Source organism: Cyrtonyx montezumae, unplaced genomic scaffold, assembly GCF_038088225.1.
Source record: "Cyrtonyx montezumae isolate F1298 unplaced genomic scaffold, pur_monq_1.0 scaffold_4, whole genome shotgun sequence".
NCBI lineage: Eukaryota > Metazoa > Chordata > Aves > Galliformes > Odontophoridae > Cyrtonyx > Cyrtonyx montezumae.
The window spans coordinates 2,518,582-2,541,820 of record NW_027072045.1 but is presented as its reverse complement, the minus strand read 5'-3'; the positions used below and the strand labels follow the sequence as shown (position 1 = coordinate 2,541,820).

Below are 23,239 nucleotides of genomic sequence, written 5' to 3'. Positions count from 1 at the left end.
AGCAAGATGGGCTGTAGTTTCAGGCAACGACCTCGGTCTTATCTTAGAGCAGGCGTCACAGTCTCGGCATGCTTGAGCGATGTCCGATAGTTGTACGGGCAGTCCCCACGCTTTAGCGGCTGCCCACATGGTCTTCTGCCCAGCATGCCGCAGCTTTTGATGTAGCCAGTAAGCGATATTCTCAGATGGAGAGTTCTCAACCCATCTAACTCGGGCCAGTGTGTCGGCTTCATCATTTCCTGGTGACTGTAGGGGTTGATGACCAGAAACATGGTAGACACACACAGTTCTGTGTTTGACTGTATTCCATATGTCTAACCACATATCTTTGCCCCAGATCGGTCGGGAGTGGATAGTCCAATCCTGGGTGGCCCACTGTGCGATCCAAAGAGTGAGCCCCCGATACACAGCCCAACTATCTGTGCAAATATTCAGGATACCATCACCAGGTTCTTTGGTTATAACCATCCACACCGCCCGCAGCTCTGCCCACTGGCTGCTTTGACCATCCCCCTCTTCGAACCAGATTGTGTCTGTGGCAGGATGGTACGCTACTGCTCTCCACTTACTTGGGTTGCCCTTGCTGGACCCATCCGTGTACCAGGCATCTTCAGGAATAGGATATTTTCCTTCCTGGACGGGACTCTTCTGTGGTGGAGCAACCGAAGTTTGTTTTGGTGCATCACTATGATACGTTACTGGGCCAAGAATCTTCTGAAGCTCTTCTTTCAACGGTGAGGAAGATAGACTACTCCTCTGACTGAGATAGGCAACCCATCGTGCCACCGTCTGTGCCTGGGCCACCCCCGTCTTAGGAAGGTGGGTCAGATCTCTTACCCACCCCTGGATTGGCAATGTAGTCTTGACTATAACTTCGGCCGTTTGGGTTATTGGCTCTACCGCTTGTAATGCAGAATAGGCAGCCAATAACTGTTTTTCAATCATACTATATCTTTCCTCTGCTCCATGCCACACCTGAGACCAAAATCCAATGGGGGTCCGAACAGAACTCTGACGTTGCCACAGGCCCCAGCCAAAGCCATCTTGAGTTACGTGAACATCTAGCTCAGCTGGAAGGGTAGGATCAAATATACCCAGTGCCTGGGCTTGTTTAACCGCCTGTTTCGCCTGTTGAAAAGCATCCTGTTCTGTTCTCCCCCAGTCCCATAATTGGCCCTTTTTGGTAAGTCTATATAAAGGTCTCAGCAGCTGCGCCAAATGAGGTATAAAGGAACGCCAATATCCCAATATACCCAGGAATTCCTGCAGCTGCTTTGGTGTTGTAGGGACTGGAAATGCCTGAACCTTATCTATGACGGCATCAGGTAATACTTTGGTCTTTCCTGACCAGACTACCCCTAGAAATTTTACGGACAGTCCTGGACCTTGCACTTTTTGAGGATTGATAGCCCATCCTCTTTCACTTAGGTAGGCAGTTAATGAATCTGCTGCCTCCCCTACTGCTTCCAGTGAGTCGGATGTTAACAGGAGGTCATCAATATAGTGGTATAGGTTCACACTGTTTGGTTTCCTCCAATCAGCCAGGTCACGTGCCACCAAATTATGACAGTATGTTGGTGAGTGCACGTACCCCTGTGGCAAGACCTGAAAGGTCCACTGCCTGCCTCCCCACGTAAATGCAAATTGATCTTGTGATTCTTTAGCAATAGGTATGCTAAAAAACGCATTCGCTAAATCCAGGACACAATGGTAGGTTTTAATTTCCCTACTAAGAGTGTCCATTAAGGAGGCAATATTGGGTACGGCCGCATGGATGGGCGGCGTGACCTTATTCAGTTCCCTATAATCCACCGTCATTCTCCATGTTCCATCCGACTTCCGTACTGGCCATATGGGGGAATTATATGGGCTGTGTGCAGGCCTTATAATACCTACTTTCTCTAATTCCTGCACTGTTTTTGATATTTCTTCTTGTCCACCCGGGAGTCTGTACTGTCTTACATTAGTAATCCGGCGTGGTTTTGGCAAACAAATGGGCTCATGTTTCGCATGGCCCCTCAATATTGTCCGTATTGCCCGGACACTAATGTACCTCTGCCGTAGTCTGAACTCTCCCACAGTTGTCTGGAGAGCCAGACCCCATAGAATGTCTATGCCCAAGATATATTCTGGAATTGGGGCAATCGACACCTTATACTCCCGGGGCGGGAGACGCCCAACCCCCAGTTTCAACCACGTCTGGGTGACTGGAATAGTCTGTCCCCCAAACCCACCAATCATCACTCTATTACCCTTAAATTTCGTTGGGTCTCCATATATAATCGATGTTTCTGCGCCAGTATCCACTAGAGCCATCACCTTCTGCACATTTGTCCTGGACCAGAATATTGTTAGTTCTACATAGGGCCTCCGGTCACAGCTAGAGGCCCTATGGGGACCAGAATTTTCCGTTAATCCATGAATTTTGCCAGATCTAAATCTTTTGCCACAGGTGGCTCAGGCACTGTAGCCTGTGACACCTGCGGATATTTTTTCCTTCTGTTCGGTATTATAAAGTCAGCCAAATTCCAGGTTGTTGTTGGTGTTTTTTCTATAATTCGTACTCCCGATTTTCTGGGAGCACTCTGAAATTTCTGATCATTTCTAAGCTGTTTCCACAGCTGTAACAAAACATGGTTGGGTTGCCCATCAATTTTGGTAAATGCAACCCCAGCCCGTATGAGATCATTAAACATAGTCCTCCGGGATACCCGTACGGGGCCTGATCGGGGCATCCGTGGAGCAGGCTTTTTAGTTCTAATAGGGAAGGCCTCAGCATCTTCCACTATACGAACATTACGCCTGGTTCTTACGCGCTCCGTCTCCCCTAAGTCTGCTACTAACTGGGCTGCCTGCTGTACGATGGCTTCTGATGCCACCAACGGATTTAATATGGAAACCAACATCCCATATAGGTGGGAGGGGGCCTGCTGTAGTATTAGATCTCTCATGCCCGCTGTAAATTTTTCCGTATCGGGGCTTTCAAAAGTGTCCGCATACAGAGCCTCCCTCATACCCAGTTCTCTGATATAGGTCTGGAGGTCCTCCATAGAGGACCACAAACCAGTATTAAGAGGGATATCGGTTTTATTGGGCCATGTTAAGCGGCATGCAGCCATCAACCAATCTATAATAGAATGGTTTTCCTCATTATAATGGACAGCTGCATATAATCTTTGTCTTAATGCCGGGTTTATCGTTATAGATGCTAATTTTGACATTTCTGTTCCATTTACTAAAACACTTTCAGCTCCTGCATCCCATAACCTTAGGAGCCATGATGGTATGCTTTCTCTTGGTTTCTGATGGAACCGTTGTACTAGGTCCATCAACTCATTAGCTGTGTATGGACGAGCGGTCACATGGAGGCAGGTTTCTGCAGGGGGCCATTGGTCAGGAGGCACCCCTGCTGGTCTATCCTGTACCTTCTTTGTTTTTTGAGTTATAATAGGCCGAATCTCGAATGGGTCCATCATAGATGGAGTTTCGAGATCTGCCTTAGAGATCTTTTCCCCTGTCATATCAGAGTCTTCTTCCTCTGATTTTGGGGTGTCTTCTACCAATATATTCCTTATTTGTCTTGTGGGGACATTTAGGCCAGGCTTTTTGGTTGTTAACGTACCCAGCTGTTGTTCCAGTTTCTCAATACGGTCTCGTAATAACTGATTTTCAGTTTCCATATTAACATTTGCGACATCTAACTTGAGTATGGCCATTACTAATGGCCAGGCTACTGCAGAGGCAGCTAACCGCCGCTCCTTGGTAATAAGTATGTCTTTATCTAATCCTACAAAGTAGTCAGTCAAATAAGATGGAGAAGGAGCGGCAGTCCCTGGAACCCGCATGGGTCCCCATTTCTCAATAACGGATGCCAATCCATAGTAGGGTGACCCCATGAATCCTGGAATTAGACCAGGGATTATCTGTTCTAGGGGGGTAACGTTCTCCCCCTTGGCCCATTTAAATATACTCCAAATAAACGACATTATGGATTTAGTTAGAGCTGCCTGGCTCGCCAAATGTAGAGTAAATAACTCCTAATGACGATACTCCACCAGGGAATAGTATAGAAGATGGTATATTTCAAGTAGTTCTATACAAACAGTTATACAGGTAATACAAAAGAGAAGATGGCTCACCTTTAAGATGACAAGGCTCGCAGAGGACTCCACATGGGAGGGATCTCCAAGAAGAGATCCTTCCCTGGTGGTGGTCAGCCCTTAAATGGGGTTTGAGAGAGGAGGAACTAGGCTCCACCCCTTCCACCCACACAGGTATATCACCTTCACCTGTGCCCCCATGGCTGACTTGGTGCTCACCTCAGGTGACCAATCAGTGGTTCAGGCCGTGATTCAGCAGTTCCCATACAACTCCCAACTAGCAACAACTGGTACTCAAAATAGCAGCCACTAATTTTAGCAGTTTGCACAGGATTAGCAACACAATATTATTTCCAGTTAATAAAAGAATGTGACCAGGCACCACTCAAATAGCCCAGCTGAAAAGTATCTGGATTTCCCAAATACGACAGAAGATGCCAAGAGATGAGTTAACAACCATCAACTTGATGAATAAAAAAAATACACTCATTTCCATAGTTAAGTGTATACGTTAAACATTATATATAATGTTAAGCACATATACATTATTTTTTAAATATACATCACTATAATCAAGAGTTTGAAGGGAGATGCATATCTTTTCAAGCCTGACAGAAAAAAAGTTACTGAACAATGCTAAAATCCTTTCTTTGTCTCTTGTAGCTTCTATGTGGGGAGACAAAAGAAAGAGAAGCGATCCGCCCAGATGATGATAGGCTCTCCACAGAAACAAAACACTACATTTAGACTTAGGAAAACCCAAATTCTTAAAATATAGTTTGACGACATGCCCGATTTTAAAATTGGGTTATTCCTATGATTAAATTGAACCAACATGCATAGGAAGCACCTTCATCATTAGATGACCTCAAAAAATTGGCCAAAGCATATTAAAAATAAAACCAGGTTACAGCTCAGTAACATTTCTTTCCCTTTTCTTTCAGTAGTCCTGGTGAGCAGGACAGTGTTTGTGTGAGCAGTCAGCGGGACTGATGTCAGCACAAACACGAGCAGGCATTCTGCTTCTGCTCTACACAGCACGGCATAGATGGCTCTCAAGAAGAAAGTCATTAGCTTAATAATAATTCAGGACAGGCTCTGAATGAGATATACCAGTAGATAGCACAATGACTCCTGGGGTAAATAAAAGGATGGTTTTATCCTTAAGATCAGAATGAAAGGGTATGCTACACTAAATACTAGTGTGGTTTCAGAGGGACTAATTGTTAAGGAAGATTATTTATGATCAGAGGACTGCAGAATAGGGCTTTCATAGCGAGGCAATTATCTATACACAAATAACTTAAATACTTTGGCATTTTTATAACCACTACATTATTTATTTTCCTATATATTCTACTGAAATACCATTCCCCTGGTTACAAGTACACAGTACTTGGTACTTTTTTTTATAGTGCATTAAAATTAAAATAAAATAGAGGAACACTTTGAAATAAGCTGAAGAACAATAGGTCCTATTTAACCACTGAACACAACAGTATTTGGCTTTTGTGCTTTTGATCAATATTTATGTGACAAGCTATTCATTACTCTTCTCCTCTACCAGTTTAATGCTGTTGTTCTTCCCACAGTCCGATCTGCACTTTTATGTATTTAATTTATAACAGTTTCCATGGAAAAGAAGTATTCAAAGAAAAAAAGTGCTGATACAGCACGCGGATCTTTCTACCAAACCACAAATCTTTTCTAATGTTCATCTTAAACTGAAGGCAATTCTGGGAAACAAATTAATGATATAAATCATATTATCATTACTCACGTAAAGATACTCTGTTGTAACTCCTTCAGAGAGCTACAGTGAGTAGCTGAAAGAGCTCTGTATGGAGAATGGCTGTTTCTAATTAAATGATCTAAAAATAGAGTTTGCATGCATCTAGGACCAAGCCATCTGTGTTATCTCTCTAAGATAAGCCATTATACACCCACAATGATATCCTTTTCATCACTGCAGATATGCAGACTGAGGACTGGCCTCTCTCTCCAATATAGGAGGAGGGGGGAAAGGAGCATGAAAGCAACGTTTTCACCCAGACAATCTATCTGAATGTCAGGTTCATTGTTCTGAAGTCTCTTTTCATATCTGTTTCTGTCAGTCAGCTGCACGACACAAAGCAGTAGCCAAGGAGGCCTTCTCCACCAAACACCTTCACAAGGCAATAAAGAAAGTCCCTTCTAATGGGCTGTTGGCACTGTTTTCATGGTTACTGTCTGTGTTTTAATGTTTTTGCAATTAAAAAGTTTAACTTTCCACTACTTTTACCCTGACAATTAAATGAACAGTGTTAAAAAGAAACTGGAACAACACTGGGCCTAAAAATCTGGCTTAGAAAAGTTAGGAAAGAGACTCATGACATCTTTGGTGATAACAATGGCAACAGCAGCTTGTCTCACAGTCTGGAGCCTAAGAGACAGAAAACAGGCCTTTTTCTCCTCAAAATAGCTGCCCATTTCATCAGCCAATGGCTGAGGAAAAGGAAGAAAAAAGCTTATCATGGTCTGTCAAGATAGGAGAACAATCTCCTTTCAGTCTCCCACCATCATTTTGGTGCTGCTTTACTGTTGCACGAGGCAATCTCAGGCCACGTATGTTAACTTCATTAAAAGCACTATCTCCATTTCTGCCATCAGAAATAAGAATGCTGCTTTACAGTAGCATCCAATTTCTCAGGTTAGGAAATAAAAATCACAGACTCTCTACTAAGATTTAATATACATACTTATAACAGCTACGCTGAAGTAAAGTACACTTCACTGCCCCATCCAGGGGAAAAACCTAACGACAAAATAACCACAAAAAGACTAACCTTGGAAGAAATGCTGTTTTCTGGTCTCCACTGTTCTCCATTCAAAAGGAAAGGAACTGTTATCTCATAATCTTTTGACTGCTCCTTCAGCATCTGCTGTCTCAAGGGCTCCAACTTGCTGTCCACATTCTGACCTAGGAGAGGAAGAAGCACTTCACATTAGGAGGGAGCAGGGTATGATGACAACCTAAACATTGTTATTTAAGGGTTCTGGCAGCCCACTTCAAAAGGAAATTATTCAGGAAAAGCATTAGATATTAAAATGTTGTGGGTTCACACAGCTATTGTCTAAACCTACACAATATTTCAGGAGAGCTGGAGTTCAGGGAAGAAAGCATTGAGATGGTTTCCATTTTCAAACAGATGTTGTATTTGTGTCAGCAGTTCAAAGACCACATAGGAGAGCCACTGAGCAGCTGATGAGGGCACAGCAAAAAACCCATGCAGCACCTGAAATTCAGCTTTAAAACAGTACAGGTGATTTTTGTTCTTACACCATGAGACATACAAAAGTTGCTATTACTTATGAAGATGTTCTCATGTATTACTTTCTGCTTCTTTAACTAGAAACTTTTGTATTGGTGAGTCCCAGAGACCATGGTGTTCAGCACTGCACAAAGACAGGATAAGGTGAGGAGCAGAGGTATTGGAGCACAAAGACAATGAGCTGGGACTCAACACCTGAGTCAGAAGCATAAAGCATTGGCACCAGCTATTTAAAGTGTTACATTAATAAATATATTAGGGTTTCACTCTTTTCATTGAAGGTGACAGCAGGGGGAACTCAATAGCTGACTGTCATTTCAGCATCATCATTAAGAAGGTAAGCAAGCTGCAGGGATTTAAAGGAGATAAGAGTTTATTAGGGATATTTTTCAGTAATTTAGGTAAGAAACGAGTCTTATCCATTTCAAATCCCTTGGTCCTTCTTTTCCTGGACACAAGCACATCGAACACATTGGATCCAATCCACTGCAGCAGTGGCAGGAGAGAAGATGGTATGCATGGGATGTAATACTGGTGACATTCTTCCCCTAGGATGAACAAACCTGGCTGTGTCACAACACAAGCTCCAAAGAACAGGTAATGAGTCCAGATTTTCCCCATGTGTTACCCACTTCAGCAGTGGAGTTGCCTGGTTGCTTTGCAAGTCTGAGCCATAGAGTACAGAGAGAACAAGCCTGTTTCAGGTACCTAAATGCTCCAGGTTTATTGCACATGGCAGATTTACCAGGTTTTTAACCCTTGGTATTTCACTATCCCCCAAACACTTCATGTGCCGTCTTACTTGACTAAACGTGGCAAGTCGTGGTTGCATTACATTTCAACAAGTCTGAGCTGTGTACAGCAAAAGACTACACATTTACTTGTCCTCATGGCTTCAGCATTTCTATACTGACATGCAATGAGGTCATGAAATATCAAGAACCCCATAATACCAGGGATACACATTCACATAAGGAAAAAAATATCCAGGAAGAAAATATAAGTTCACACTGAAATAATGCTCTGCTTTTACACATAGTATGAGTTGAAGTCATCTGATAATATCAGAAAGCTGTTCGCATGCAACATTTATCAACTGTTTCTCCTCTCACAAGGCATACTAATGGCACTGTACCTGTCAGAGCAAAGAGTCCTAAAAGAAGGAAACCACGATACAGAATCCAGAAGTGTTAGCGAGAGCAAACCTTGAGAAGAGGAGGATGGTTTGCAGGCTCCATGAGAAAGTCAGAAGGTTGGTGGGGCTTGTCACACTTGCCCTACCAACACACTGAGCCATCTGGGACACTCAGATCCCCTGAGGATGAGAGTTCTCCATGCAGAGAAAGGGTTCTCCCCCTGTCCCAGCACAGCCCATTGATGTAACAGGATGCGACGCCAGCACAGGAGTGATGCCCCAACCCTGTTCACCCTGTAGAGGGGTATGGGATATCACCTCACCAGCCCAGAAGGGTCTAATTAGTAAGTATTTGGACTGCATGGAGCCTCACAGCCCTTTATTCTGATGATCAGCTGTGAAGCTCCCTCACAGAGCAGAAATTTATGAAGCATATCTCAGAGAAATGAGAAAAGCTTGGCTCTAGCCCCGATTTCTTCCTCTTTTCTTGGCTCACTGGAGCAGCCTCAGCTCTATGAATTGAGTGACTCAGGTCCTTCCATTATTTCACAGGATTTGCACTCTGCAAGCTCAGTGCAGCCGAGGCCTTAAGGAGCACAATTCTCCTTCTGCAGACACACTGTCTGCATCACTTCCACACAGCCTTATGCCACAGGCTGCAGCTAGATACCAGGAGGCTTCAAGTTCCTTCTGCTACTCCTACACAAGCAAGGTAAGTTGCCTTTCCTATTAACTCCAGAAAATATTAACATTACAGTACCATCCAAAACAAAAGAAAGGGGGGTGGGCAGCATTTGCACACATACATTACTCCCTCCTTACATAGCATGGTCCAAAAAGTGCAACTATGATGCAAATAACATGTGCAAAGTGAATCACATCTACATGGTGTTGTTTAGTACAGCCCCTCCTACTTCTGTTACTTAGGAACACTTACATGGCAGGATGATGCTTATGGGGCATGAAGAATAAGGTTACAATGAGCAAATTTAATCTTACACACATGCTTATTTATCTGCACACTGGAAAATGCACATTGCATACAAGTGTTGATAGTCTGGAGACAGACATCAAGACAGGTTTATGGGCAACAGTAATATCTTTATTGGGAAAGATTATTTGGGGGAAACAGAACAGACATGCTTTAGGGCTTGCAAAATCTTATGAAGCCATAGCATTTATAAAATGCAAGATCAATTTCTGTCTAGATCCTTTCCTTCCGCCAAGTGTTCTGCTGCTTATCTGGATGTTGTTATTATTTAAATCAATGTGGGTGATAAAAATCACAGCTTCCTGCACAGGCAGAGAGAGCACCATGGCCTGGTGACGTGGCCTCCTCTCAAAAAGCTCTCCAAATGTGCACCCAGCACTGCACAGTTGCTCAGCTCCCAGCTGTCCTCAGTGTGACATATCCATGTCACAAGTTATTTTGCAAGGAAAACAGCAGTTGGGTTTTTTGTTCCTCCCTGTTTTAAGATCGTGATGCCAACATGCTGTGCCTGTTTCTCTAAGACTGCAGCATCTACAGAACTGATAGGCAAGCATTAGATCAATCTTCTCAAATAAAAGCTGGGGAAAACACAAAGGTAAATCCTCCAGGTGGGATTACACAGCTTGACTTCACAGCTTCAAAGAACGCCTAGCAGGAAACAAGGGCTCACAGCTGATGATGAGTGACCCCCATACATAGACCTGAGATAGGAAAGATGATAGCAACTCACAAGCCACCAGCCCTGCTCAGCAACAGGACCCAGACACATGAGGTTTGGATAGAGAGAGACCCCAAGTTCAGGCAAAGTACAAGAGTCCTGATGAGTCAGGATGGAAAAAACAGATAGACGTGGATGTTGAATTTGAAATGTGCAGGAAATCTTGAAAAAATACAACTGATGTGCAGCCCCAGAGTAATTCTGAATCTGAGTGGAGGTTTGGGTTTCCATGCAGGCAGAGAAGTGGGAGGGCTGCTGGCAGCTCTGCAGGGTTGAAGCAATCACACAGCCCTTGCCTCAGGCCAAGTGGGAATCACCAGATTTATCCCAGCAAAGGACACTTCATTTAGTTTCCTGCACAATGACTGAACAAAACTTACTTCAGTACTCTGAAGATCATGGGCCACCCAGCTCAGAGCACCGGTGCAGCCCTCCTAGAGGGCTTCCCAGGAGAGGAGCACAGTGGGACAAGAGCAGAGGGCTGTGCCAATGGAGGGTCTCCATCACCTCAGTCTCCTCCTGTGAGCTCCCAGTGCCATTGCTCTTACACAGACGTGTTGGTAATTCCTCTGCCACTCTTTGTCAGTTCTACACGTTTTCACTTGGATTTCTTCAAAGCTGCAGCCGTTAGAGTTGTTTGAGTTACATTAATAACGAGGCCTCTCCTCTACTGGGACTTCTGGTAATACAGCAGCATAAATGGTGTAATAATTTAAATTAGAGAATTTAGATTTCTGTAACATGTCATTAGAGGGGAAGAAAATCAGGCCATCAATGTTGCCAGGCACTTCTGTTGGACCCAGGTTTCCTATCTTTTGTGTCACAAGCACCTTCTGACTCAAATACTTATTTTCCACTCCAGTGAAATTCTGCCCAGTTTCTCTTGATGCATGCTTGTCTCTCACTTGTTCACAAGGAAAACTTCACAGCTGTGTCAATCTGTTCTCTATTTTTAGGGCACTGAAGGTAGTGCTTTTGATCCAAGAGCAGCCCATAAGATTGTGCAGTGCCCTTCATTCTTCTTCTCAGTAATATGAAAGACAGTTTGTACAAATAGCAAGATGAGTAGATGTTATCTGTCAGTGACTTTTGTGCTACTTACATATTTTTCATCTGTGGTGTACAGCTACAGCTCCTCTTTGCACATTCTCATGCAAGGACTTGTTGGTCAGGCAGTTAAAAAGAGTTGTCATCTTTTTCTATGTATTTCATTTCCCACAAGCTCTGTGCAAAACAAACTCCATGCATGTGATGTGGCATCCCAGTTCAGGGGCCACTGCCTCCTGAAGAAGCCCAGACACACTCCAGATTCCCATCTACTTAAAATTAATAAGCTTTTAGGACACACAATGTATTTCTCCTTGCAATAAACAAAGAGACAAGTGCTCCACAGTCCAGGCAGGTCTGGATGAGATGGGCTGATGGGACAGAGCGAGCTGCCTGGCAGAGCACGGAGCCCAGCTCACATTGCTTGTGCACAGCATGCTTCAATGGCTTGGACAACTCATATGCATCATCCTACATAGATTAACCATAACACAAACCCACAGCACTCTGCCTCTTTCCTGTGCAGACACTGGGAACACCATCTATGCTTCCCATCCCAGTCACTCTCACACAACACCCTCAGGGCCCCCCAAAGAACTTCACAACCTCGTCACTGTCATCACCCACCCCAGTGCCATGCAGTGCCCACCTGCAGCCCCACTCCCTGTCACCCATCATGTCATCCACTGTGCTATGAAATAACAGCCAGAGGAGAAAAAGAACAAAACAAAATACATAACCAAAGCCAAATATAGTCCAGATCACAATTTTTGCTGACACCATTCTCAGAAATGGTGGCTCCTCCATTCAAAACATGAATAATGTTGTTAATAAATATTAACTCATTAATATAAGTCAAATTATACTATAAGATGCAAGTCTGCTGCAAAATAAAACACTGAGATTTCCAGTGCACAAAGGTTGAAGGAAAGAAGCCTTGCATGGGGTACGAGAAGGAGCAATTTGCCTTAGAAGTCAACTGTCAGTTTTTCTCAGGCTCAATACCAATCACCAGCTGAAAACACACCCATAAAAACAAGAACCACAATCAGAAACCCCACCAGACTGATTTCTTCCCATCACTCTGCTAACAGCACTTACAAGTGTTCAAGCACAAAGAATGGGCAAGGGCTGGCTGTGCATAAAATACAAGTCTTCTCTCCCTCTGTAAAGTCTTTATTAGTATTAGTTCAGAGCCACAGATGACTTTTTACCCTAATCTTTGCACATCAAGGCAGTACATTGATTCTCTCCACAAAATCTTTAAAGATTGCTCCTTTCACAGCCTGCCTTGAAAAACAGTTATTAAGAAAAAGCCACATAACGATGCAGAAAGTTTTCTTGTTTTCTCACTCCACCCTCACTCCCAAACCCAAGACCTCAGGCATGTGAACACAAGGAACTTTCAGAACACATCCCACACACCTCCTTAGGCATGAGTCCTGTCCTTTCCTCCTTTATGTAAAATTACTCCTTGTGTACTAAACCTTTGGAACAACAGAAGTCACCAGAGGCCTTTGGTGAATATGAGGACAGGCAGCACCCAGAAATCTTGGGGGCATTTCTGAATTTAGGGTTTTCTTACATAGAACAAAATCATAGAATCATCAAGACTAGAAAAGACCTCCAAGATCATCCAGTCCAACCATCCAACTACCACCAATACTTCCCACTAAACCACAGCCCTCAGTACAACACCTGACAGTTTCTTGAACACTTTCAGGGTTAGTAACTCCACCACTATGCCCAAATACAGGAGCTGTAGACACAGAAACAAAGGAAAAAAATCTGCTTACCTTGGATGGCCTCAGACATACAAAGGTCTCCAGCAAGAGCCCTTTGCCTACACTGCCAACCCTGAAATGAGGTCTGGGAAGGGGTGGATCCTGGCTCCAGCCCTTCTGGTCACTCAGGTACATTGCATGCAGCTGAGCTCCCCTGGGTTGGCCCTGCCTTCCCACCTGTGCTCCATCACTGCTTCAGGATGTGACTGAGTATTTCTGCTACAGCTAGATATAAAGGAGAAGAGCTAGATATAAAGGAGAAGAGGTCGACCCCTACCTCACTACAACCTCCCTGCAGGTAGCTGTAGCGTCCTCTTATCTAGACCAAATAATCCCAGTTCCCTCAGCCACTCCTCATAAGCCTTGTGCTCCAGACCCCCACCAGCTTCATTGCCCTTCTCTGCACACGCTCCAGCGCCTCAATATCTTTCTTGTGATGACGGGCTCAAAACTGAGCACAATTTGAGGTGCAGAGTTCTTCCTGCATCTATCACTCCTCTGTAGCTCAGCATCCAGCTGGTTGGGTACAGCTGTGCAGTGTGCCCACCTGATTTTTCACAGAGATCACTCAGCTGAGAAATAGGAGCTTGAGACACACCGACCCCTGTAACTACGCAGCACCACTAACATGCTTTTTCATATTTCAGCTTTATAATTCAAAGAACTATCTTCTGTCATCAGGAAGCAGTCCCCTCCCCCACGACATCCCATAAACTGGGGAAAGCCATTGGTGCAGTGTTTTAACATGGACATGGCAGTGAGTGCTTCCAAGGGAAGGGCACTTGCTGCTTGGCAGCGTGGTCAGCGTCACCGTGCGACCAGCTGAACAAACCCATGACACATTTTAAGGCAAAAAAAGAGAGAGAGATGGGGGAAAAAAAGGAAAAACAAAATGTTCATTGTGGAACATACCCCCTAAGCAGTTGGATCATCTTAATCTTCAAGCTTCTGTAATACAACTGTTGGGAGGCTCTAAGTCTGCGCACAATAAAGTGCTTTATTCAAGGAACCGTATGACTCCATCAGTCATTGCAGCACATGTTTGGCACGAATTGAAAGTGAAAAGCATAGCTAAGTCAAATATTTCAGAACTGAACTTGTCTTTCTAACACACATGGTTTATATATTGGTGTAATATCTATATAACTTTTCAGTTCTCATATACAGCAATGTCATGGCTAAACTACAAAATGATGTCTGCTGCACTCGGCAGCATCGCGCTCCTCTGGAGTTAGCACATGTCAGAAAGACATTTGCTGGAAAATTAAAAGGGAACGATCACACTTGACAGGTCCTCAAGAAAACCTTAGAAATAGCTTTTGTTCATTCTAATTCTTGAATGTCTGCTCCCCAAATCGGGATGCTGCACCACTCTCTGCTGTAACAAAGCCAGGACAGGCAGTTCCTTCCCAGGCGTGCACCCAACGTCGCTCTCCTCTGTTTGCAGATGAAATACTGCTCATCACCCCCAGTCACTATAGCTGATGCAAATGAGATTAAAGCAACCTTGGGAGAGCACAGTGTGATTAAAGCAGAAGTAATGCGAGGAGGATTTGGGTTCTCGTTATACAAAATGAATATTGAAATGTGCTCAAGGAGAGAAGCCAGTACATCTCAACGTCCTCCCTGCTCTCCAGAACAAAACGTGACAAACAGGGTTCTGAGAACAACAGTTGCCATTGACTGCAGGAGAGGGCAGGGAGGCTGCAGGGCATTTGATGAAAACCAAGCTTTAAAGCTGCATGTAGAATACGTACGTATACTTTATTTGGGAAACAGCTGTCCAGCCTCATTTGAGATGTTATTTTGTCTGAAGAATTACTATTCAGGATCAGACCGATGAAAGAGCTGTCCTTTTTTTTTTTCTGGAAGAGAATACTTTGAAATTTGGGAAATATAAACCAGAGAAGCACTGACCTGGAGGGCATTTTGGCACACCAGGTGATGGGTGGGAACCAGAGGTCCCTGCGGAAGAGCTCAGTGCTGAGTGTTTGCGGCAAAGGGCAAATCATAAATGCCAGACTCAGACCCAAAGCAGCTTTGAAAAGGAAGCAATATAATCTGTGATGATTGTGTGATGATAATGGCTTTGGAGAACTTTTGTCTTTTTACTGGAAATCTCATCTTAAGCACACTTCATTTCCAAGTCATGATGCACACCATTAAAAATGATCTGGTCGTCCTCCCTGATAAAAACAATCAGGAAGGGACTAATAAGAGGTAAAAAACATACTGAGGGTTGCATCCTGCCTTTCCCACAGGTGTCTCCAGGGTGCCACAGTGAAGGATGCCCTATCTTAACTCAGCATCCCCCCAGCACAGGTGCTACTGGGATACATCACCTACTTCCCAAACTGCTGCTCCTTTCCCAAGGACCCCAAAGGTCCCAAAGGACCCCCTAGAGATTTTCACTCCAGTTACAAACTCAGCCTCACACCTTTCAGCATCAGAGAGGCAGTGCCTAAAGTATCACCTGTCCGGGTAGAGAAATAATAACCTGTGTTTTATGAGAACAGATGCAACCAAGCCACAGAGCTCTGATATCAAAGAAAACATTCACTTCTCAGTGATGAGTCCACATCATTGCAAGAAAATCCAGATCCAGCATTCCTTTCCAGATGCTCCCTTCCAAAGAAAGGCTGCTTTCCATTGAATTAAGTTAAAAATTATTCCCCAAAATACAATTTCCTCTCATTTTTTTAGAAGGTACCGGACAATCCTTTCTTTCCAATGATTTAATAGCCTCCCCCACTGAACACAAGGAATCCTTAGTGTAACTGTATTGAGGAGTGTTCTATCCTGGATACAATACACAATCACCAGTGAATAAAATTATTGAGTGGGAGTTTGAGTTTTGCCCATCACATGCACACAAATCACTCATTCAGATGTTCTCTGGGAAATGGCACTGAAAGCAGACAAACCCAGCTGAAGCAAATTTCAGTACTAATTTAGGTAAATGTTCACAGGAAACCATCTGTGGTTCTTTTCCAAGCCTAGCAAAGGAGCTACTGAGCTGGGGAGCTCATATCCATCATGTGTTTTTGTTTGTAAAGGAAATACCTGCTCCTCACATGATACAATATGGGACAAAGAAGAATGGAGTGCACCCATAAGCTATCACTGAATTTTGCCATCCAACTTTGAAAAACAAAATAAAATAAAAAAATAGGAAGAACCATAAGAACTGAGGGTTACTTAATGCTTTGGAAGCCAGATGACCTGCCCATGTCTGTATGTGCAGCCCTACCACAAATGCTGTTGGCACTGGGTAGGTCCATCACTGACGACTTTCACACCTCCTAAGGGAACAATGAGCGTTTATTTTTATTGTTCCTCAGGGCAGGGAGAACATCCAGGATACCTTCCCATGCCACCAGAATGCTTTCAGATCCTTCCAGGCAGGTTTCATAGACCATTATGGTGAAGCCCAGAAGTAATTTACTCTTTTTATGTGACTACATCGAAACAAAACCCCTGAACACTTTGATTTGGTAATGTTCATATTCTGATGCATTCAGGATATATCTGTCACACGTGAAACTTCTCACTTTCTCCTGATCAACCGTTTTCAGATGCAAGAAAACAGCCAAATTTCACCACTGTCATTTCACCACTGTTCTTCAATTTACTCATCCGACAAATGCTACTACATTGGATTTGTGAACACTGACACTATTTCTTTCAACAAAAGCTGCAGAAGAAACTTTTTTATATCATAAAATCATTACTTTTCAGTGAGAAAGGACGTGTTCATCCAATTCACGGTTTGGCCACATTGATCATGCAGCAGATGACCCCCTCCCCACACCAACCCAACCCTTCTCATCCTGTTTGCAACAGCAGTGCCATTTATTTGCAGCGTAAAATAAGTTAATTAAGCAATGTAAAAGGAGGGATAAGCATTTCTGATTAGGTGATGCAGCTGGTCAAGTTGCTTTTTGAAGCACTGATGCCAACACCATGCTTGGTATTAATGTGTTCTTGAACTCCTGAGTGACACTGAATACCCAGCACTGAGAATAATCCTTTCAGCAAGCAACACTTGGCCTCTCTCACTGCTGAAGTGGCAAAAGATTGCCCAGCAGCAAAAAACAGGTAAATATCAGTGCAAGAATGAGAATCCAAGGCACCCAAATGCCTGGGGCACTTGTCCTCAGTTATCGGGTGCTCTGTGTTGGTAGTACTGCATAAGTTATGCCACTTCTGATAGGAGAATGCATGCTCTTCACAGTTTATACAACTGTCAAATAACAAGATTTTATGTCTTTTCCTTCAGAAAATGCTTGGTGTGTACTTTGGCTGCATATTGTTAATGCAAACCTTACATGCACTTCCAGCACTTGTTGCTGTGCTGCTGTACCAGTGCCTGGAGCCAGGTGTGAATTCAGACATTAAGGTGACTGCAGTTTAATGTCATAATCAGATGAGATTTCTCCTGATAATGTTAGCACTAAGCTCAGTAATGAATCCCCTAATTGTAGCAGGTAAGAAAACAAAATACCCAAAACAACAACAACAAAAGGCATGAAAGCATTATTTTGAGATAACGACAGTGATAGATGTAAGGCCAATCAGAGTAACAAACATCAGCAGTCCCTTCTGATGGTCATCAAAATCACCCTGGGGATAAACAAAACCTCCTGGATTGGGAGCCTACTGGAAAATACCACCTCTCCTTGATCATTATGTGATCCTTTTATCAAAGGGTAAGGATTTAATACAGTCCAGACAATCACAGAAGCCTTCGGGTTGGCAGGGACCCAAGACCATAGGATGGCTTGGGTTGGAAGGGACCTCAGAGATCATCCAGTTCCTACGCTCCAGCCACAGGCAGGGTTGCCCCCCACCAGATCCATCTGCCCAGGGCCCCATCAGACCTGGCCTTGAACTCCTCAAAGGATGGAGTGCCTACAGCTTCTCACCTAGTCCAGCTCTGCTGCTGTGTTTTGTTCCTCCAGAAACAACAGGGATTGTCCTTGGTGCTGCACTGTCCCCTCCAGAACCAGCAGCACTCCTACAACATGCCTACCCAAGCCACATATTTTTTGGTTTGCCATAGAGTTACCCTACTAAGAGCAGCCTCTGCTGGTGTGACTTAGGCCATTAGCACCATAAAATGTTGGAGAGGACATGCACGTGAATACTGACAGAAGGAAGCCCAGCTGGGCTCTGGAAAATGGTTTCACAATAGAGATGCTTGACTTCTCATCACCATGTGGGCATCATGGTGGGGGATGCCCTGACAGCACCACAGATCATCACCACTGGGTTTGGAGCAGCCAAGGCAGATGCTGCAGGGCTGCCAGGTATCCTGTGGGACATGTGCCACCATGGCCAAGGGCACTGATTGAGACCAGGCAGCTCTGCTGGGCCCAGCAGCAAGTGGCTGTGACTTTCAGCACCTCTGCCACCAAGAAGCAGCAATGCTGAAGCTGTTCTCTACTTCTACAATGGAAAAAAAAAAAAAAGAAAAAGGAGGAAAAATTAAAGGAGAGAAAGCCTAAATCCATCTGAGCTGCAACAGTCAGGGGGCACCACTGCTGCTCAACCCCTGCTATGAGGACAGGAAGCTGATGGATGCTTCCCAGGGAGTATCAGTGCAAACACAACCTTAGAAACTCAGCTCAGCTCTTTGGGAATCCCACACTGAAGTTAGTAAGATTTCCACACCGCTCAGCATTTCTCTGTCTCCTCTCAGTGTTACATCCAAGCCACACAGCCCCTGCCCTTTAATTTCACTACAGGGTCACCCACTCTGGGACATGCTCATGTTGTTGTGTGTGCATGGAGCATCCCACCCCAAGGCTCCTGGATGCAGCCAGGCACACCCCCAGCTTTGGTGCAAGGTGAGAAATACAAGCAGTGAACGGGAGAAGTTCAGTTCCACACAAAGGCAAAGCAAAGCTTCGAGTTAATCCATGAACATAAATCACAGAATCATGAAGGCTGGAAAAAACCTCGAGGATCCTCAACCCCACCACTGCCCACGTCCCTCAGTATCACATCTCTGCTCCTGAGCACGGTGAGATGGTGACCCCTTCACTCCCTGGGCAGTGCCTCATCACTCTTTCAGAGAAGAAATTGTTTCTAATATCCAACCTGACCCCCGCTGGTGCAACTTAAGGCCATCACCACTCATCTTAAGTACTCAATTAAATACATGAACTTCCTCTGCCCGCCCTGGGATTTCAGGCTGACTCGTGCTGAAGCATCCCCATCCCCTTCCCCTAGCAAACCGCAGCGAACAAACGTGGACACAACCGAACATTCGCGGAGTTTAAAGTTACAAAAGTCCCGAGCCAAAGTTTGCGGTCCCACGCAGAGAGATCCGCGCACCGCTGAGCGCCGCTCCACGCGTTCACGCGGGACGATTTCTCTCTCCCCCACGCACACGAAATCCGCACCGTCAGCTGCTCCTGAGCGGCAGGAGGAGGACGGGGAGCACCGCACCCAGCCCCACGCGGGTCTCCCATCCCCGCAGCATCAGCCCCGCTCCCGAAACGAGTCCCTCCCGCAGCTCCTGCTCTGGGTTGGGAAGCACCGACCCAAACCCGACCATCTCGGCTGCTCCGCCTTTCCCTACTCCCCGAGCAGGGGCCCGGAGAGCGGTGCGGGGGATCCCCACGCACAGTGCCCGGTCCCCCGAGGAACGGGGAGGGGAAAGCTGGAAACGGAGAGAGGGTTTAAGGAAGGGCTGCAAACCCTCCCCGCGTCGCCCTGCGGATCTCGGGGACTTACCTTGAGCTCGGGGTGATGCTAGGAGCAGCGCGCTGAGGCTCAGCAGCAGCACGGGGAGCTGCGCAGAGGGGTGCGGAGCGGGGGAGCGCTGCCGCTCCGCGTGGAGACGCTTTGACATCTTAGCCCGGACTGAGGGAGGCAAACTTTCATCAGCTGGGGCTGGAGAGCAGCACCATCATATACAGTTACAGAGAGGAGAGAGCTGGGACTCAGGATGTGAGAGATTTCCTGCATGCAGTTAACTCCAAACCCCTCCTGCTCCCGCATCAGCCGCTGATGAGTTGGGCTCTGCTTTCTTAGGAAAAAAAAAAAAAAAGTTTGGTGCTTTTTTTTTTTTTTCTGTTTGAAGAGTCTCTCTCTCTCTCTCTCTATTTCTTTCTCTCTCTATTTCCTTTTCTCTCTCTCTTTTTTTTTTTTTTTTTTTCTTTTTGGCAAGGCTAATTCTGTTGACCGTTGCACTAAGCGAGCCGCCCTGCCGGGCCGGGCCGCGTTCCCCGCACGGAACAGCTGAGCCCCGCACGCTCCTGACACCGCCCCCTCCCCTCCCCCCCCCCCAAAAAAAAAACCCCGCACCGCTCGGCTCCCTCCCCCCCCCCCAAAACCCCGCACCGCCCGGCTTCCCCCGTGCCCGCAGCACTGCCCGTGTCAGAGCTCAGGGGTTACCGATGCTGCTGTGTGCTGCTGTCGTGCTTCCCACTCATTTTGTTTTCTTTCTGAAGTACACAGAGCTGCAGAGTGACACAGAGTTCCCAGTCCTGCAAACCAACGCTCAACTTTATAGTGCAGTTTTTTTTGGGGTCAGCTTTCCCCAGTCTCGCCGTTTGGGGGTTGATCCTTAGTTCTGCCCGTTGATCAATTCCTTATACATTAAATAGCTGGTACAGGGAGGGGGGGGGTCAAGCTGGATGTTAGAAACAATTTCTTCTCTGAAAGAGCAGTGGTGCACTGGCACAGCTGTCCAGGGAGAGGGTGGGGGTCACCATCCCCAGAGGTTCTCCAGAACCATGGAGATGTGGCACGGAGGGACCTGGGCAGTGGGCATGGTGGGATGGGTTGGGGTTGGGGATCTGAGAGGTCTTTTCCAACCCCAATGGCCCTATGGTTCCACGTAGGGACACGGGCAGTGGGTACGGTGGGCATGGCTTGGACCTAGGAATCTTTTCCAGCCTTAGCAATTCTGTGATTTTATGTGTAGCTTTAAATCCCTAAATGCAAAATGATCCCTGCTTTATCATCAGTTTTATTTCAGCAGCTACACTCAGCATGGTTTCATCCCTTTCAGTGGAAACTAACAAACTGCACTGCCTTTCTTATAAAGGAGCCGTGTGGTCCACGCAGCACAGACAAGTGCCACAGAAAAGTGGCAGAAAAGCCATCAAGACCTCTGCATGCTTTGAAGGCTTTTTCCACCATTTAAAGAAAAAAGAAGTGTCAGTCAAAGGGAACCAAGGACTTTGAAAGGGAGTTTTGGTAATCCCACTTGGCTTTTCACTGAAGTGGAGGTATTTTCAGTTTGGCTACCAATCTTTGCTAACAAAGCCAATTATATCTTGGTCATTCACCAGCATGAACGAAGCAGATATGATCCGAAGTTCCTCCTCCAAATCATAACAGGGAAAGAACCCTCGTGTGCATCGTCCTGCTCTAACAGGGTTGGAGCTGATACGTTGATAGTTCATTGCAAAAGGGCCCCAAATATTTGACCAGCAACAGCCTGAAATGAATACTACTGAATGGAGGTGGCTCTGGTGAGCAATGGTAATTTCCACAGCAGTTTCAGAACCCTTTAGTAAAATACAAAGCAAGACCAACCCAACAGGGAGAAGTGAAGTTAACCTGCAGTGCCCCTGCTTCACCGCTCCGCGCCCAGGAGAGGCTGAGCCTCGACTTTTCCTTTCTCATGTCAAACCACCTCCCACAATTAGTTTTACGAGGCTTGGCTTATCCCCTTCCGAAGAACAAGGGCGAGTTTCCCTGCAGGAAATGAAAATTGCATCCAGGTTGTGGGGCTGCTTCAAAGGGGCACAGCCCCAGCCGGCAGGTCCCTCCCGCTGCCTCCTGCAGCTTTGTTCTCAGCATTGCCAGGGGGGGCTGGGGGGGTGGGGATGGCAGGGGCACCACTTCCCAGCTCCTATTTACCTTTGTCTTTCTGTTATTGCTCCGTAACACGTTTTTCTTTTTCTTTTTTTACTCCTTGCCTTCCCAACTGTACGTGTTTTCCTTGACTGTATTTATTTTTCCTTCGCTTCAACTCTGTGTAAGCATTCTTTCCCAGATGCACTCCCCTCGGTGCTGGCTTGGGGCTGTCCCGCAGCAGCAGCAGGGTGTGAACAGCTCAGGGATCTTTCTGCTCTGCCTTTATGTCTTGTCACCTAACTCACAGCCATTTCCCTCTGTTAGGACAGGCAGAGGGTGGCTCTCAGCCTTAAGGCTCGTCCTCCCACTGCACCACTTTATTCTTCCCCTGCTTCCCCCTGAAGTTGCTTGGGAACATTTATCACACCGCCTTCAGCAGCAGGCTGCATATCTCAGGTTGGATATCAGGAACAATTTCTTAGTGGTCAAGCATTGGAACAAACTGCACAGGGAGCAGTGGGGTCACCGTCCCTGAGGCTGTTCAGGAACTATGGAAATGTGGCCCTGGGAGACACAGGGATGGGCACAGTGGGATGGGTTGGGGTTGGATGAGGTGATCTGAGAGGGCCTTTCCCTCTTGCTGCCCCTGACCACTGCTGCTGTACCACTTGGAAAGGGCAACTTGGAAAAAGTGCACGTGATTTTTAACAGCTCACATTGGTCTGTGTCAGAATGCAGGCAGTCAGCTTGGACTCTGATCGTCAGATTACTAATTCATGCAGGAGCTCTTGTTCACATGGCACTGGAAAAGTCAGTGCAGAAGAGAGACATATGGAAAAGACAGGTATGGAATAACTTCCCTGGAAACACCAGGAGAAGCACTGAGGGAAGCATCGTCTCCCATTGGCAGAAAGAGTTGTGAGGAGTCAGTGGTCGCTGGAGACAGTGTGAGAATTAAGAAGGAAAAAATGAGAAGAGTGAATGGGTGAAATCTAACACCTCTGGACTAGAGAATCACAGAATCTCCAAAATTGAAAAAGACCTCCAAGATGATCCAGTCCAACCATCCACCTGCCACCAATATTCCCCACTAAACCACATCCCTCAGTACAACATCCTTGAATGCTTCCAGGGTCGGTGACCCCACCGCTCCCTGGGCAGCCTGGGTTGACCAACCCTGACCACTCATTTGGAGAAGCAGTTTGTCCTAAAATTCAAGCTGAACTTCTGCTGGTGCAACTCGAGGCCATCTCCTCTTGTTGCTAGTTACATGGGAGAAGAGTCCGACCCCCAGCTCACCACAACCTCCCTTCAGGCAGCTGTAGAAAGGGATAAG

The 23,239-nt window shown here is 45.7% G+C and overlaps 1 protein-coding gene across 1 annotated transcript in view; it reads right to left on the bottom strand.

The window, feature by feature from the left end:
* ADAM12 (ADAM metallopeptidase domain 12) overlaps positions 1 to 20,105 on the bottom strand; it is a 169,840-nt gene extending 149,735 nt beyond the window's left edge. Inside the window, exons 1-2 of the mRNA XM_065746986.1 lie at positions 19,828 to 20,105; positions 6,926 to 7,059 (exon numbers count right to left, since the gene is read on the bottom strand). Coding sequence (XP_065603058.1) covers positions 6,926 to 7,059; positions 19,828 to 19,945 — 252 coding nt within the window. The 5' untranslated portion in view covers positions 19,946 to 20,105. The remainder of the gene's footprint in view (positions 1 to 6,925; positions 7,060 to 19,827) is intronic.
* Positions 20,106 to 23,239: the final 3,134 nt, after the last annotated feature.